Source organism: Anser brachyrhynchus (genome assembly GCF_964034855.1).
Source record: "Anser brachyrhynchus genome assembly, chromosome: 4".
Lineage (NCBI taxonomy): Eukaryota > Metazoa > Chordata > Aves > Anseriformes > Anatidae > Anser > Anser brachyrhynchus.
In genome coordinates, this window is record NC_137698.1 from 32,953,686 (window position 1) to 32,971,273 (window position 17,588).

General features: G+C 41.1%; 1 protein-coding gene across 5 annotated transcripts; it reads right to left on the reverse strand.

Moving 5' to 3' along the window:
* Nucleotides 1-9,107: 9,107 nt before the first annotated feature.
* On the reverse strand, nt 9,108-17,078 carry LOC308194372 (toll-like receptor 2 type-2). Of its 5 annotated transcripts, XM_080590258.1 has the most exons (5): nt 16,879-17,078; nt 16,586-16,768; nt 14,832-14,899; nt 14,246-14,343; nt 9,108-11,851 (listed from the first exon to the last, which is right to left on the reverse strand). In XM_080590258.1, the coding sequence occupies exon 5, from the start codon at nt 11,840-11,842 to the stop codon at nt 9,491-9,493; it is 2,352 nt and encodes a 783-aa protein (XP_080446384.1). In that variant the 5' UTR covers nt 11,843-11,851; nt 14,246-14,343; nt 14,832-14,899; nt 16,586-16,768; nt 16,879-17,078; the 3' UTR covers nt 9,108-9,490. The 5 variants fall into 5 exon arrangements, with proteins under 5 accessions (XP_080446384.1, XP_080446383.1, XP_080446380.1 ...); XM_080590257.1 differs by lacking the exon at nt 14,246-14,343; XM_080590254.1 differs by lacking the exons at nt 14,246-14,343; nt 14,832-14,899.
* Nucleotides 17,079-17,588: the final 510 nt, after the last annotated feature.

Below are 17,588 nucleotides of genomic sequence, written 5' to 3' on the forward strand. Positions count from 1 at the left end.
ATTTAAAACTATAACCCCTCAGACATTTTACTTTTATTTAAAATGCAGGAGCTAATGCTACAAACACATTCTTGTTTTATCTTTGGCATCATCAGGCTTGGGGAAAAGTCATGGGGAAAACTGACATAACAGGGCTTTTAACTATTTAGTGGGTTTCAAATGCCTGTGTATTGGAAAATAAGTAAATATTTCCTCATGGCAGGCAATTTGAGCAAATATACTTTATTAAGTTTGATATCACCTAGTTTAAAAAAAAAAATCAGTAGTGTGGTCATGTAGCTGAGCTGCATCCCAAATTAATGCAGCTGAGTGTGCCTTTCTCTGACAGTGCATAAGAACATCTCCCAGGCTCAGAGGCCAAACTGTCTGCGCTGATTTTAGAAGTTGCTCCCAGAGCTTTAGCCCTGCAGTCACCACCATATGTAACTTGAGTTAGAAAATAAACTTTAATGGTTGTTTCAGTAGGATTGGTTGTGTCCAAAAGACACTTTAGCTTTTGAGGGTAGAATGTGTGGGTCTGGCAAGTTGTATCTCAGTGTTATAATTGTTTGCTAGACTGGGATTACTAATTATTTATGGGGTGCAAGACAGACTAACGTTGTTATTCTAGGGCCAAAGGCCCTATTGTGTCAGATGCCGTACAAATCACATTTTAGTGTAAATTTTGCCATTTGGCAATCTTTTAGTCAAACCTAATCATGCAAAACGGAGCTGTAGGATGTCATTACTTTGAAATGACTGTCTCAGTTTTGCCCGCAGCTAGTCACACCGCTGCAGGTGTGGGTTGTTCCTCTGCATTTCACCATCAGGCTTTGCTGGTGGAGATTTCTGCCCACGTGGGGAGTTCTCACTTCTTACCAGTTACATCATTTTCAGAGCAACACACAGGCCTCTGTCAGGAAAAACTCCATGGCCTGTTCTTTTTTGGTGGTTTGTCTTTGTGTAGGTTTTTGTGTTACGGTTTTTGTTTGTTTGTTTGTTTTGGGGGGGGTATTTGTATTTATTTATTTATATAATTTTCTCTCAGTTTTGTTAGTTGAAGAAAACCTGTAGATGGAGAAGATCAAATTAGAATTTCGCTGCACCAAGTCTTCACAGATTACAAATAGGGCCATTAGCAGTTGAATTTGAATGCTTCTTACAACTGGAGTATGAATAAATTCTCCTAACTCAGTGTTTATCAAACAGGCCATGCAAATGAAAAAAAAACGTATATATATATATATTAATCAAGAGTTCAAATTAAATCCATCCCATCATGTTTTTTTTTCCTTCTGCAATCTTTTACCAACAGCAGTCATCTCGGGTCTTATTGAGCCTGGAGAGGAATGCATATCAAATACTCTGAATTTATTTCTTAAAGTCTCATCTGACTCTCTAAACAGAGATCTGTATTCTTCCTTCTCCAGTCTTCTGGAGTTATCTCTAACTTAACTCCACTATTTTTCCCCTGTTCTGTCTTATGTCTCCCTCCTTCACAACTCCTGGCTGTTAGTTTTAATTATGTTAGCAATCTGTTCACCGTTACCATTTCTTGTGAAAACAGAAGCAAAACGAGTAGTTCCTGTCTTTATGTTTGTTTGCTTGTTTGTTTGTTTTTTCCCCTGGACTTTTCCCTGTATTAAACATTTTTATTCACATTTCATTAAGGGAGAAATATAGAAGTTTAAAACTTCAATGGATTTACACAAACACTTCAGTACGAGTCACATATTCAATACAACACTTAGCATTTTGTGCCACTCTGCTAAACACACAAGGTCTTAAACTGTCTTTCCTTTCTCTTATCCGTAGGTTGGTCTACACATGGTTCATCCTGATTTATAAACTGAGTTATGCAATTGGAATTGTGGGTTATTTAGCCATAATGTTTACCATGTTTGGATTTAATTTATTCTCTGGGTAAGCATCTTCAGGTAAAATTGGGATTGGCATCTGTTCTGAATTCCTCTTGGATATATATATATATATATATATATTTATATATTTATATATATATTTTATATATATTTTTTTATATTTTTTTTATATATATATATATTTATTTTTTTTGAGTGAAATGGCTCCAGGCTGGTCTTCTCAGCACCTACCGCAATATATGAAATCCTTTTTTATGTTGTACGGCAGCAGGTTCTCTTACTCCTTAATTTTTATTGCCACTTAATTGGTCTGAGGTTTGGTATTTAGTCAGTTTACAATTTGTGTCTGTGATGTGCAAAGAAGAGGGGAAAAACCTGAAACTTCATACAGCCACTGTGTTCACTGACTGAATACCTTAATTTAACTGCTGAGTAAATCCTCAGTCCTTCACTTACGTACCTGAAAAAGATGAGACATAAAAAGAAAACATACAGGATAAAAATAGTTCAGCACACTCACATCAAAAACACATTATAGTTCTTTCTGATAATTGTGCTTTCCCATTCTACCAGGCAATAGTGTTGCTAGGGGGTCTCCTCTTTTTATTTTGACTATTTCCCAAGCCAACACTATATGTGCAGATGGTTCTAGACCCAACCTCTTGATCCAGCAAAAATTTTTGTCTGGGTAGAATGTGATTTTATATTGTGTGTGTGTTTGTCAAGGCTTTCTGCCTGCCTCGCAGCAGCCCAGTCAGAGCTACTGTGCGGGGCTGTGTTTGAGGTGCCGCCTGACCAGAAATTCCAGGCATTCCTCAAGAGCACGTAGATGGACTACATAATGCATCTGCTCGAAGTCCCACACTTCTTGGAAGTATTGGAGATACTTTCTGCACATACATAAATCAGCTGTTCTTTTAAGTGTCAGATTTATTGCCCATACATTGTACAGTTGATTCACCCAAAAGCACATAGCTCTGTTGGAACATTTTCCCGGCAGAGATGTAACAGCCTTGTGTTACCAATACTGCAAGCTTTATTCCACTGAGGTAATTTGTTTAACCACCTAGCTTCCCCCACCAGTACGTTTTAAAAATGCAACCGCAACATTTGCCAGGTCTGTTTTAAAGGTTCTTACCTTGTGCCCTGATACAGCAGAAATGGCAAGCCCTTTTAAATGTTCATTGATAAGGTCTGTTTTTATGAGTAGCCCTGTTTCAGACTCCCAGGACACACAAAATCTCAGATAAATGAGACTAGATGTCAGCATTTTTGCCAACTGTGACTATTATTTGAGGGGAGTGGGGTGGGTGGGGAGGAGGATTGTTAAATACACCTTGTTGCAATTTAGCAAAGATTTTATTCAGAAGGTCATTGTCGTTTTCAGCTGAAGAAACTTAACGTATCTTTTAATGGCATCCTACACTATATTGAGATTTGGCTGGTCTTGTTGCTTCTGCAAACAATGAAATATACTTAATTGTTGTGTATGATAAGACTCTCAACAAACTTGCTTTCTAAGAAAATGTTCTGGCCAGACCTTCTTGTAGCAACCTCTAGTATTTGTGGCTTCAAAAGCAGTTCTTCACCTACTTTCAACATTGTTTGCTATCAAGCATTCAAGCATACTGATGCTTCAAGTATGAGGGTGTTTGTTGCTGAAAAATAAATAAATAAATAAATATTATATAAATAAATAAATAAAGTAAACCTGCAGTTTGAGGAAAGCAGGAGGAATCTCTTGTGCCCCTGGGCTCATGAGAAAAAGGTCTACCAAATACTCTTGCAGTAAACTAAACTCACTTTCCCTTAAGGGGAGCAGTTTTTCTGCCACAGACAAACCATTGAACTCCCTTGTTGATCTCATCATTAGAAGATTAGACTTTGTGAAGTAGTAGCCAGTGAAATATGCCAGTATCTGATCTGGGATTTCAAACAGGCTGGTCCCTATGTACAAGAGACTACAAAATTTCCTTAATTGCCATGGGAAGACAAGTTTCTTCCCCAAAGTCTGTGAAAGACATGTTCTTTCCTTTTTATAGTTTCTTCTTATATAGTTTTTTTCATATAGTTCTTATAGTCTATTTTCCCTTTCTAAATAAGGTGACTATCTTAACACAGTTCTCTTATGTCTCAGTTTCCTGAAATCAAGTAGATTTTGTTGTTGTTTAGCTCTTTATTTTTCTCTGTAAACCTGATCTTGGCATTTTTCCAACATCAGTGGCATACCAACCAGAAATGTGTCCAACATCTGTGTGGTCTGCAGGCAGAAAATATTTGTGGCTATAAATGAAGAAAGAATCATTGAAAATACCTACTATATCATTTCCATGTAATTATGGAACTCTTGTTTTCTCCTCTTTTGTGCTACATTAAAAGTAACAATAACAGCAATAAAAAACAAGGGAAAGAAAAATAAAAAGGAAAAAGCACATTCAGAAACAGCACAGCACAGAAGTAAAAATAGGTCTATGAAATATATTTTGGTTCTGTGACACAAACTGAGTCCATGCAGCTTTTTGATAGACAAACCCATGCAAGAATTGCCATAACCCCACAGTTTTATGCCAAAATCTGCCTTCCAGGTACTTTGTGCACAGCCTATTTGATTGTACCTGGCAGTACATTTGACCACCCCAGACGTGCTGGCCCATCGGCCAGGTCTGCTAACTCAGGATCCTGTACACTGCAGCCGATTTCCTCTGGCTGTGCCTGGGCTGTGCTTGAAGAGTTCCTATAAAGCAGCTGTGGAGCCCTTCTCAAAAGATGGCACATCCATAGGCTGCAGCCTGGCTGAAGAGCCCGTGTCTGATACTCAGGGGTACTAAACAGCTCAGCAATTTGTATTCCAGAAACTAAAAAGGAAGGTACCGCATACGTGCTGGAACACTGTTACTAATCACCCCCTTCTGCAGTTCATAAGCATCTTGGCTTCTTCTGTGCTGGAAAATATGAATACTGGTCTGGATGTTCAGGCCATTGGCTTCAACTTTAAAATATTTCTAAGTATTCTAAATATTTTAAGTCATTTGAAACTGCTGGGTTATAAAACCAGGCAGTATCCATAATCAGCCATTAAAATTATCTGTGGATGGTTTGACTAGGTTTGCAGATGAATATACTGAGTCTTGTTTACATCTGAAAGATTTGTTAACAATACACCTGATACCAGGTTTCATGAATCCTGCATCCGTGGTTGGTGTGCTGCTGGCAAGAAAGAGACTTCCCCATACCACAGTGAGAAAGTTGATTTGAAGAGGATGTTAAGTAACCCATATCCTTTCCCTCACAAGTGTGCTTTTGATTTAGATTTTCTAAACTGTACCCTGATTGCTTGCTAATTCTTGTTTTGATCTGTAGTAGAGGGATGAGATGCCCACATTAAATAAATGGAAAAACAATTATTATTAAGGAGCAATTATATTTAGGGAAGATGATAGTTCTGTTTGGCTTTATCTTATCTAAGACTCCAAGCAAGTTAAAAAAAGAAAAATGCATATATATTTTCCTCCTTGGTCTTAAGACATTCGGAAATCATTTATATAATGAGAGGAACATTTTAAAGAATGTAAATCATAGTTTTAGAAAGACCATGCAGTGGTATTTGCTCTTTAAAGTAGTAACAAGATTGATATAATCCACTTTCAGAACAAGTGATCTTTTTATTTTGCCTCCTCTTAGTAGTTAGTAAACTTCCTTTTTTCTCTAGCAAATGAAATAAGTTGGAGATCTGCTGTTGCATCAGTAGAAACCTGCTTGAGTTGAAGCAAAGTTTGGCTTACTTCTTTGAAGCCTATTTTAAATACGTGTGAGGAGGAAATTCAAATTTAGCCTTTCCCCTAAAATATATATATATATATATATAAATAAAATAAAATAAAGAAGTAAACTAGAAGAGTTAATGTAAACTCAAAGAGATAATACTTTTGCTTTAATTCTGGCCTAGAAAAGCACCAAGATTTATCTATTGATAAATTTAATCTCCAGTTTTCTTAAAAACAAGTTAGGTGGGAAGGCACACCTGTATTGCACGGGCAACTTTTGGACTGGCTCTGCTACCTGATGGCTTGGTAACCAGTAGTTGTAGGTAAAATCAAGACATTAATTACTCCCTGGGTCTATAACAGGACTAAGATTATTAGTGAGAATGCACAGAATTGAATATTTACCTGTGTACAGTAATATGCATAGTATGTTCTTAGTTTTAAAAGACTAGAGAAAGTAGTTGGTTGAACTCTGATGTGCTATGCACACTTTTAGAAGATAGTGCACCTTTTTACACTGCAGCAAGACGGTATAGCATTTTTTTTTATTTCATCATAGAATTAAAAGTTAGAAGATTACGCTAGGACAAAAAAAAAAAACTTATTTTCTTACCATGTATATCCTTTTAAAAAAAAAAAAAAAGGAAACAGTGCCAATATTTAAAGTTTGTTTCATTATCAAATATATTGGTAGTGGCTTCTGGTTGAAATTCTGACTACAGAAAGTAGTGTAGCAAACAAGGAGAATTTTAGGTCTGATAATGGTTTTGTGTACAGCAGATTCTGAAACACAGCACCCAAACAGTTTCATCATTCAGTTAATGTAAGGTAATATAAGATTACCATTAGCTTTTTTCATATTTTTCCCCCACCTCTTTCAAGAACTGCTGTATCGTAACTCCTATGTCTTCCAGTGGCCATTTATAGAAAGCTCTAATAGCAGCAATGTTTATGGTGTGCATGGTGGCCAGATAGACCTCCCTGGCATCTGAGATTTTGGCAAATATTTTGTGCTGCAGAGTTAGCTGGGGATACATATCTGGTGGCAGGGGAGATGCTCCAATTGCTCATGCTGTGAAGGCAGCAGAGGATGCAGATGATATTTCTCTTTTGCTTTTTTATGCCCACAATTGTTCAAGTTTTCAGTTAGTCAGTTACAAACTGACTTAACTTCTAAAAATTGAGCCGCCCCACACACACCTTTTTAAATTAATGTGTGTTCAGAAATAGAACAGGTGCCATTTAGTGACCTTACTGACAAAGTGTTTTCCCCGCTCGATTTCTGAACTGCTGCAGATAATACATCACAAGTAACTTCCTCCTACTTACTCTCCAACAGAGAGGAGCTGTTTTATTTGGAGGGGATTAAGTCCTGTTTGACTTACTGTCATCATGCTCAAAAGGCCCAACTTCCAATAAACAGCTTCTCAAATACAGGAGGAGGGAGTTAGGCTCTCTAATCACCAATTACTTATGTTGCTATTGCTTTTTTTTTTTTTTTTTAATAAACAGATCAAAGTGGATGCATAACTCTTCCTGCTTAGCAGCTGAATGTTTGGCTTCTAAAATACCCTGGCCACACCATAAGGAATTGAAACACAGTTTGTTTATGCAACAATAGCCAGTTCTGCTTAGGAGTCCAAGAAGGTAGTCTTAGAAGCTAATTTCCCCAGCCTTGCTAAAGTAGCTTTTGAACTCAGATTAAATATGGTCAGTATTTTAAAATCTTCACAGTGTCATTAGAAGTGACAAATACAGGTTAGCTTTACTTACATCTTGATATATATAAGAATAAAGCAGAGATTGTATGAAGCCATCTAAGTGAAGGTAAGGTTTAGATACTAAAAATAGAAAATGATACAACTGAAAAAAAAACCACCAACACCTTAGGTAAATGAAAGTGAGAGCAAATATTAAGTACATAGAAGGCAGGTGGCTTTTTGCTTAGATGAACTAGCAAGGTTAGTAATTTTTGTAATGCTTTAAGCCTGTGTTCATGTATGCAAAAATGGATGTAAATAAATTTTTCTTTTTGTGTTACACTGACGGAGTTGCTTTATTGTGTGTGATAGGGAGGAATGTTTGTCCTCAGTCTTCTATCTGGCTAGAAAAGGACAAGAGGACTTCTGCTCTCACTGAAATACTGTCTGCACAGAGAACCTCCTATAACTAACACAAAAGGTAACTAGCTATGAGATGAGAGTTTTGGAGTTTAAAGTCAGATACAAATACTCAGGTGGCTGAACAGAGATTTTGTACACTTAGGATGCCAGAGACTAAAACACAACAATAAAAACATAACATGGACATAATCTATAAGGTCCTCCGATGCTTAAAGGGGGCCTAAAAGAAAGATGGAAGAGACTTTTTACCAGGGTTTATAGTGATGGGACAAGGGGTAATGGCTTTAAACTTAAAAAGGGTAGATTTGGATTAGACATTAGGAATAAATTCTTTACTATGAGGCTAGTGAGGCCCTGGCACAGGCTGCCCAGAGAAGCTGTGGATGCCCCATCCCTGGAGGTGTTCAAGGCCAGGCTGGATGGGGCTTTGGGCAGCCTGGTCTGGTGGGAGGTGTCCTGCCCATGGCAGGGGGTTTGGAATTAGATGGTCTTTAAGGTCCCATCCAACCCAAACGATTTTATGATCTAATCCCAGATACAGCAAAAAATTCTGTATACATTTACATGGGAAGGCTTTTAAGGTCTGCTTCTGTACATACCTGGAAACGTCTGTTGCAAGTGCACTGTACCTAAACGCTGACCTGATCAAGTAGACAGTTCTCCCTCTCATCTGTCAGACAAGCTGTTAGGGTTCATCTAAAACTTCCTGTGTCTGCAGGAAGACTCCTGACTCCTGAGATACCCCTTCCTTCTTCAGTCACAACTGAAGGAAGAGGCTGGTGCCTGTGTCTCCATTTATTCCACTTCTTCAGCAGTTAGAGTCCTTGTCCAGTCATCTTCTTGAAAGAACATGGGCCCTACTGGCAGCAAACAAAACGTTTGAGGTAGGACACTACCCAGCCATTCTGGTTTTGTGGACTACATTTACAGAGAACAGAAATGTGGGAAATGCCCTTTTCATGCTGATGCCAAGGCTGTTGATTAGAGAGAAGAGTATGGTCTTGAATTCAAAGACTATATATATATTAGTAGCCCACACTCTAAGTGAGCACTCACAGAGCTACATTTAAGCAAGTCAGAAGGGTGTTTGGACCCTACTCTAATGCACCTGTTTCCATGCATGGTACAAAGAAACTATACTGAAAACATCCATAAATGCCTTTCACCAAGAAAATTGTCTGCCATAGAACATGTACATTACAGCAGCCAGCACTGCAGTGTGAAGGTGCATTCTTAGATTAAAGTTTACAGCCATGATTCTCAGAAGATTTGGACATTTAACTTACAGAGATTGTGAAATACTGTTGAGAATATGTCCTCTTAACTAGGGGAGCTAGGATGAAAATTGCATGTGATAAACGCAGTAATAAACTGCTGCATAAACTAACCTTTATTGCACTTGATTAGAAGTAGTTTATACAAAAAATACAGAAACACCCTTGGCTAAGCAGGCTCTTTTATACAGCTATTGCAAAGATTAAAGTATACAAACTACATAGCCATGTATCTAAATAACTTTTCATCATCAAATATTTAAATGAAACTGCTTTTCTTAATAACGCTGGTTAAAATGCGTAGAAAATTCATGACTACAGCAACAAAAATAAAACAATTTCACAGCAAGTAACAGAAATCTCAGTAGCTTAAACATTTGTTAGAAAGATATGGGTAGATCATGGACAAAGAGGCAAGGGAAATGAATCCAGCAGATATTTTCCACGTAGTAAGTCTTAAATGCCTCTGTCTAGGATTTTAGAGCTACTTTCAAATTAAACCAAAACATCTCCTGCTGCTCTTCTTCATGAGGCCACTCCAGGTAGGTCTTTGTGTTCATTATCTTCCGCAGTTTGCAGAACCTCTTGGGAATAGCTTGGCTCTGGATGGGCTCCAGGAGGATGAGAATCGCCGCATCGTTGTTCTCGTCAAAGAGGCGGAAGTGCGAGAAGTCCAGCTCGTACTTGCACCACTCGCTCTGCACAAAGTGCTCCGACAGCACAAAGAGCGTTTTGTGGCTCTTCTCGATGGAGTCGATGATGTTATCCACAATCCACTTCCCGGGCACAAAGTCCCGCTTATGGAGGCACAGCCTAAAGGGGGGACACGCCTGCTCCAGCTCCTGCACCATGACGTTTTCCACCCAGTTGGAGTCGTTCTCGCTGTAGGAGACAAAAGCATCGTAGCAGATGTCCTTTGGCGGGGCCCGCTTGGGCTTCCGCTTGGCTTGGAGCCACGCCCACGTCATTCTCATGTACCAGACTGCGTGGTACTTGTACCCAATGGCCACCAGGATGAGGATGACCAGGAAAACCACAGCGCAGATCAAGGACACCACCAGGGACCGGTGACACTCCATCAGTGAGAGCTGCACGGCTCCAACCTGCACCCCTCTCACCGACAGGGGAGAGTCGCAGATGTAGCTTTCTGGCCACCCCACGAGCACCTGGCCTATCCCTGCCTGGTGCTGAATGAAGGAGAGGAATTCACAGGAGCAGATAAAGTTATTGGCGCTGGCATCCAGCAGCTCCATTTTCTTGAAGGACTCCAACTCTTCCTTGGAGAAGCTGTTGAGCTTGTTTCTTCTGATTGACATGGCCACCAAGTTAGGAATGCCTGCCGCATCAGGCAAGGCCTTCAGCTGGTTTTTTGCAAGGTACAGCTCTTTGAGAAATGGCAGATGCAGATTAAATTCCTTCAGGTTGTTTGCACTGATGTCCAACACTTCGAGAGTTGAGGGAATGCAAGCCGTTAATTTGGGAATTTGAGTACTGGAGAGATTCAAATATTTCAAATTTGCTGGCCACTCACACACATCTGGAATCTCACCAAAATTGTTTTGGCTAATGTCTAAAAGAATTAAGTTTCTTAGATGAGACAAGCTTTTAGCTGTCATTTTTAAGTCACTCAGTGAATTCTGACTTAAATTTAAAGTTCGTAGTAAAGGCCAAGCACCTGGACAGGCTGAGTGCTCCAAACTCTGATCTCCAAGCAAATTTGCACTAAGGTCAAGATACTCTAATGACAGAAGTTGTTTTGAAAGCCTGCATGGTACCAAAAAGACCTTGGTATTTTCAACTGTGATTTTGGTAAAGAGAGATAGTAGATCTAGTACAGCCTGAAGATCTGTAAACAAATAAAATTCCTCTATAGATAATTTCTCTATTGTCAGAACTGTCAGAGACTGTGATTGGTTTGCGTGAACTTTTAAATCCCATCGTCCAGTGCCCAAGAGTCTACAGTCTTTCATCTCCACCTCAACTAATTTTGGCATATTTTCTAAAATACTGACAATCCCAGGCACAGTAGCATCTGTGAATAAGACCTGTTTAAAAGAAATTTTCTTTGCAAAAGACAAAGATATAACTCTCAAAAGTTGTATTTCTTCAGGTATATTGAATGCTATTTCTCTAATTTCTAACCAAATGGCAGAGTGCAGAAGGTCCCGAACAATTGCTGAGAACAGATCTACCCTTCTTATGCTTATGATCATGTGATTTATCTTCTTAATTGATTTCAGACTTCCGGGCTCATACAGACTGAGATTGCTGCCCTCGATCCACAGCTGGTTGAGAAGCGTAATGCCCTCAAAGTTTCCTTGCCTTATTGTGGAGAACCGCGGGTTGCCCAGGTGGAGGGAGCTCAAGTTTCTCAGGCTAGAAAAGGGAGAACTTTCCCCCAGGTCGCTATAGCAATTGCCGTGAATGTGGAGATGCTGGAGCGAAAAAAGGGGCTCAAACCACCCTGGGGACAAGTGAGCCAGGCTGTTATTTGACAAGTCCAAGAGCTCCAGTTTCCCCAGGGAGACAAACGAGTCCTCGTCTATGGAGCTGATTTTGTTGGACTGCAGCAGCAGGGTTCTCACGTTCACAGCCTGCTGCAGATCGTGCGCTCGGATGTGCTTTATCCTGTTGCGGGCCAAGTCTAACACCGTGATTTTGTCCGTGAGCCCTGAGGGAATGAAGTCCAAGCCCCTGGAAGAGCAGTTGCAAAACTGTGTGGCATCGCATGAAGGACAGGCCTGCTTCAGGGCTTGTTCCTCAGAGAGACTGACAGCCAAGACCATGTACATGGCCCACACTTGCCAGGTATGTGTAGACATTTTTTTTGCCTAAAATATGAAATAGAGAAAATACCAGATGATTACTTAGTTCTGAAGTAGCTACATTTTGGATAATAGCTATAACATAACCCTTACTGTTCCCTTTAAAGACACTGTGACTATATCAGTTTTTAATGTATTTCAGAGATTACATAGATTAATCAAATAAGGGACACTCTACATACATATTCCACAATCACTTGCTAAATGTTAAGTATATTGAATTCATTTTTTTCTTTTCTCCTAAGGGTTCCAGTTTTGGAATTAGGACTATCAATTATTAGTTGTACACATTTTTGACAGATTTAGCTAAACATCTGAATAATTACAACATTCTTGCTAATATGATCCTTTGCCTGTTTAGAAAATAGTCCCCATATATCCCATCCCACCCCCAATCCTGTCTTAAGTAGTTTTCCTCTGGATCTGTGAATATTACTTTGTATATTCATTTTTTTACTATGAAGAGTCTTGCATATGTGATTCAAATCCTGGTCACATTAAGAAGAGCCTGTGTCTTGTGGGAAATAGAATCACAGAGTATCCTGAGTTGGCAGGGACCCACAAGGATCAGCAAGTCCAGCTCCTGGCTCCACACAGGACCACCCAAAAATCAGACCCTGTGTCTGAGAGCATTGTCCAAATGCTTCTTTGAACTCCGGCAGGCTCAGTGCTGTGACCACTGCCCTGGGGAGCCTGTCCCAGTGCCCAATCACCCTCTCGGTGAAGAAGCTTTTCCTGACATCCAGCCTGACCCTCCCCTGTCCCAGCTCCATGCCGTTCCCTCGGGTCCTGTCGCTGTCCCCAGAGAGCAGAGCTCAGCGCCTGCCCCTCCGCTCCCCTCGTGAGGGAGCTGCAGGCCGCCATGAGGCCTCCCCTCAGTCTGCTCTGCTCTGGGCTGAACAAACCAAGGGACCTCAGCCGCTCCTCATACATCTTCCCCTCTAGTTCCTTTGCCATCTTTGTAGCCCTCCTTTGGATGCTCTTTGATAGTTTTATGTCCTTCTTATACTGTGGCACCCAAAACTGCACACAGTGCTCAAGTTAAGGCCACACCAGTGCAGAGCAGAGCAAGACAATCACTTCCCTTGACCAGCTAGCCATATGGTGCCTGATGCACCCCAGGGTATGATGGTCGGCCTTTTTGGCTGCCAGGGCACACTGTTGACTCATATTCAACTTGACGTCAACCAGAACTCCCAGATCCCTTTCCACAGGGCTGCTCTCCAGCCTCTCGTCCCCCAGTCTGTACATATAGCCAGGGTTGCCCTGTCCCAAGTGCAGAATCCAGCACTTGCTCTTGTTACACTTCATGTGGTTTGTGATTGCCCAGCCCTCTAGTCTGTCTCTCTGCAAGGCCTCTCTACCCTTGAGGGAGTCAATGGCTCCTACGAATTTACTATCATCTGCAAACTTTGGTGTTCATTCAAGTCCTGCTTCCAGTATGTGGATTCAAATCCTGGTCACATCAATAAGAGTCAGCATCTTGTCGAAAATAGTAACGTTCACATTTAATATTTATACCAGCATATGTCTAATCTCACTTCTGGCAATAAGGAGAAGCTGGTTGAATACGTTTCTGTCCCTTTCTTCTGCCTTAGGCTATTCTGGGTGTGCGTGTGCTAGGAGCTGGGAGCTACGTATTTGTCTTGATGTCTTTGTAGGCCATCATTACCATGCTGCGATCAGTCTGACACTTGATACTGAAACTTAAGCTGGGAAAACTGGCCACTGTAAACAACTGACTCTTAGCTCTTCCTTTTTACTGCTACATCTTCCTCCTCTGCTAGGGGCTTTTTCTGCTTTAGGTCTGTGTGGCAGATCTGGCTGGTCAGGCCTAGATGTAAGGAAGATCCAGGGGCTCTTGGAGCTTCCTGCAGCCAGATCCCTTGGCTGGACTAGACCAACTTTTTCTCCATCCTCATAGCCTGTTCTTCATCTTCTAGACCAAAATGATTCAAAAAAATCCACACAGTTGTAAATTGTCTCACTTCTCTTTCCCCTCACATTCATGCCTTTTATAATACTGATTTGAAATGGCTTTTTGTGTTACAGAGCTTGCCATAAAATCCAGCCTGGCCCCCCTTCCAACAGAGACATTAGATCTTCTCTCCCTTTGAGGAGCTGGAAAAATGATTCCTAAAGCCTGGGAGGGCTGTGTTCCTTTTAAAACACTTATTACATATTGAGTTATAAATCTATTTTGTTTATGCTTTCTTGGCAAGGATCAAAGAGCACTTTTAAAGCATGAGACAACATTCCTCAGTGTGTCACAAAACCCCTGGGATGTAGGTATTTTACCAAGGGTGAAAAGAATGAACCAACTCCAAAAAAGACCAGAGAACAGATTCCCAAAGGTCATCATGGGATCTACATCAGGTTAACTGGATTAGATGTACTCACTGAGGGGAATTTTCTCCTTCGGTCATCCCACTGAGACTCTGTGCAGAAGATCTACTGCAGTTTGAATTCATACCCCAGTTTGTTTTACAGTAGCTGACCTACAACAGGAAAATTTAGGCAGACAAGTCCTAGCATTTCTAGTTGCGTTATTTTTAGCCGGAGTTTCTTAAAATCTTTCAAAAGGGGCAGAATTTGAGCATATGGGGAGAGGAGGAAAGGATCTGGACAATTTTTTTCAGTCCTTCCATCTTTTCCCACCTAAAAGACTACAAGCATTTTGACCTCTTCTGCTATTTTCCTTTAATCTCTCTTTTTCTCTGATGTGGAGCTTTGCGTCCTGAAGGACACATTCATCTCCCCAGACTTCAGATGCCCACAGCTGAGGTGGTCATTCACTCCGTCCTCCAAAGTCAATCAAGATAAATAACAACATTTAGGGGCAATTCACGTCATGTCTCTTAGACACCCGCATTAAGATGTGATGCCTCCAAGAGAAATTACACCACCAGCTTAAAATGGTTTAGGTATCTAGATATTTAAGCAGGTGAATCCCACCCAAAGAGTTACAATCTGTAGCCACAGTCACCTGCTATCCAGCTGAGGCTCTTTTACAGGGCTGCTTTGGTCACACGAGGCTGCCTGGATAACACAGTGCTGTAAGCCATAGGAGAAAAGCTGTGGTTAAGATTGGTTTCACAAGCAACACACTGAAGTGGGATTTCTAAAATGAATAGCAAGCCCAAGTTGTTGTCAAACCGCCCACTGTTAGAAAAAGCAAACAGAAACAACCAGGCAACACAGTCCATCAAAATCTATCTATAGGTAGGTTATTTACAGATGAAAAATTGGCAGAACAGAAGGTAACTGGGCTGGTACTAACTACATCAGAAACACCAGCTGAGCCCAACAACTCTCCTCCTTACCAGCAGGAACTGAAGGAATGAACTCAGTTTGGTGGTACAGGAAGAGATTTTTTTCTTTATTGTCACTTCTTATTGTCACTTCCCTGAGCACCTGTTTAAGGTTGTTTTGCTTGTCTGTCACATGGGGCAAATACCTGGGGAAATTCCATTCCTACTCTCATTCATTTTCAGACATTCTTTTCCCCCTCCCATTCCTGTCTAATAATGCAGTTTCCTGACTTCCAGGGTCCTTTCAGGCCTCTCCACATCTGCTCAGAAATACAGCCCCACTCCCTATCATCAACCTATCAAAGAATCACTTGTTCCCCATTTCACTGGACAGAAAAAAATTGCCACATAGAAACTGAAACACAGCTAATATGCAGAAACTTGCACGGATATGGTCGTACTGTAAGGCACAGTGATGAACTAAATTTTCAAAGTGTTTCTAGTTTATGGACAAAGGATCCAAGCCATCAGACATGCTCAGGGTTATCTTTCCTGGTCCAGGCCAGTAGAAGTATATGCACATATTCTTAAAGAAAACAAGTGTCAACAGACCAAGGTTCTATAAGCACTGATAAAGGTGAATTTAACTGCGTGCCAATAGCATGCAAATTGTTTCTGGTTTGGGAAAGAGTACCAAGCTAAAAGAGAGCTACTAACTTCTAGCAGAGCTGCAGTCTGAGGGGTCACTGGTTGGTGAAAGGATCAATCCACAAGTAGATTGGGGAAGTCATTACTTCCCACTTGGTTGTGTGTGGATTACATACATCCTGGGTATTGCTCACCAGCATTTCCTTAAAAGTATATATGCGTATATACATACATACTCACACATGGCTGTGCAACGGGGTTGCGTGACATAAGTAGCTAGCTGATCACACAGCCCCAAGACCATTGCTTACTTAGCTCTTTCCTGGTTGTATTCCTAAAACAAAAGCAGCCCATATTCACACCTAGCCTTCCCTGGGCAGGTGGTAGTGATGTACAAATGGCACAAAACAATGAATGGGACAAAACACACACAGGGCACCCTCCCAAGAGGAAACTGAGATGAAATGACACAGCCTGACCCAACTTGTCTTTTTTTCATGTGCTGCTTTCCTCTGTCGCCCTTTCCTGAAGAACGTTGCTCCCATCAGCATGTCCCGGCTCTCCCAGGGAGCCTTCCCTCTCGCTGCCTGCCTGCCGTGCAGCCCCGCCAGCTGCCTGTGATTGCTCCTGCCAGGAGTCAGAAATCCTTCCCCCTGTCCTGCTCTCCCACAGGAGCCAGACCATGCCCAGCAGCCCCAAGCATCCCGAATCTCCCATGCAGAGGAGGACGACATGGTGGCAGAGATTAGATAGCCCGAGTGCTCCATCCCCACTTCTCACCACAGCATTGCAGCCTCACTCTCTCCCTGCGTCTCCAGCCTCCACCCGCCTGCAGACTTACCTCCATGTAGAAAACATTCCCTGGTGCTCCTGCTCTGGTTCCTGCGTGCCGGTTAACTTATTTCATGTTTCATTTCTCTCTTGGTGATCACTCTTCACTCAGCTATCTCTCGTGCTGCTGTCGCCTTCCCACTTCACTTCTCAACTTGGGCTATGCAAGCAGGGGAATTCCCACCTAGAGGATCTGATTGGCATAAGATCAGTAACGCTGTCGGTCTTCTTTAAATGTGTGAGCCCATAAAATTCTGTGTCTATGGTGAGAGCATACCACATAAAAGTCAAGGTTTTTCTTACCTCTGCCTGACCTTCTCTGAAACGTTTCCCTCCTTACCTCTAGGCATGCAGCCTCCTAATCAATCTTATCTGTGCTTAGTGTTTGCTATCAGATGATTCACTCATCACTTGCCTCGAACTCAGATTTGATTAGCCCTTGAGCTATTCTGATCCAAGAGGGTGAACAGAAAAGTTCCATTGTAGACTTTGGACTAACCCTAGAGATGTCATTGTAACAGGAAAGTAGAACCGAAAGTGGAGTTTGCATGCTAACCCCCAGAAGCTGCAATCTTGTGTATCTATGCATACACATGCACACAGAAGTGTTAATATGTATGTATACATAGGCACATACACAGATATATATATGTGTACACATATGCCTGCAGAGACACACACGTATAAGCAAATTTCCTTATTTTTCAACCACTTACTTGGACTCTCAGTCCATACATCAAAACTTGCATTTCACCACAAAATAATTGCATATATAAAGTTGAATCAAGATTCATCTATACTCTTCTGTGCTTATGCTCCAGCAACACAAGAAAATTGGAGCATGGAAGTGCCGAGTTATACAAACTCACATATAAATTTATCCCTCCAGAGACAATTCAGCTTTCCACAAGCAGCTCTAAACACAAGAAACCCACAATAAATCCAACTGCAGGTACTCAGGGTGGGACCAGCTATCGTAACATAAACATCTATAGCTACCTGCTTGTCACAAT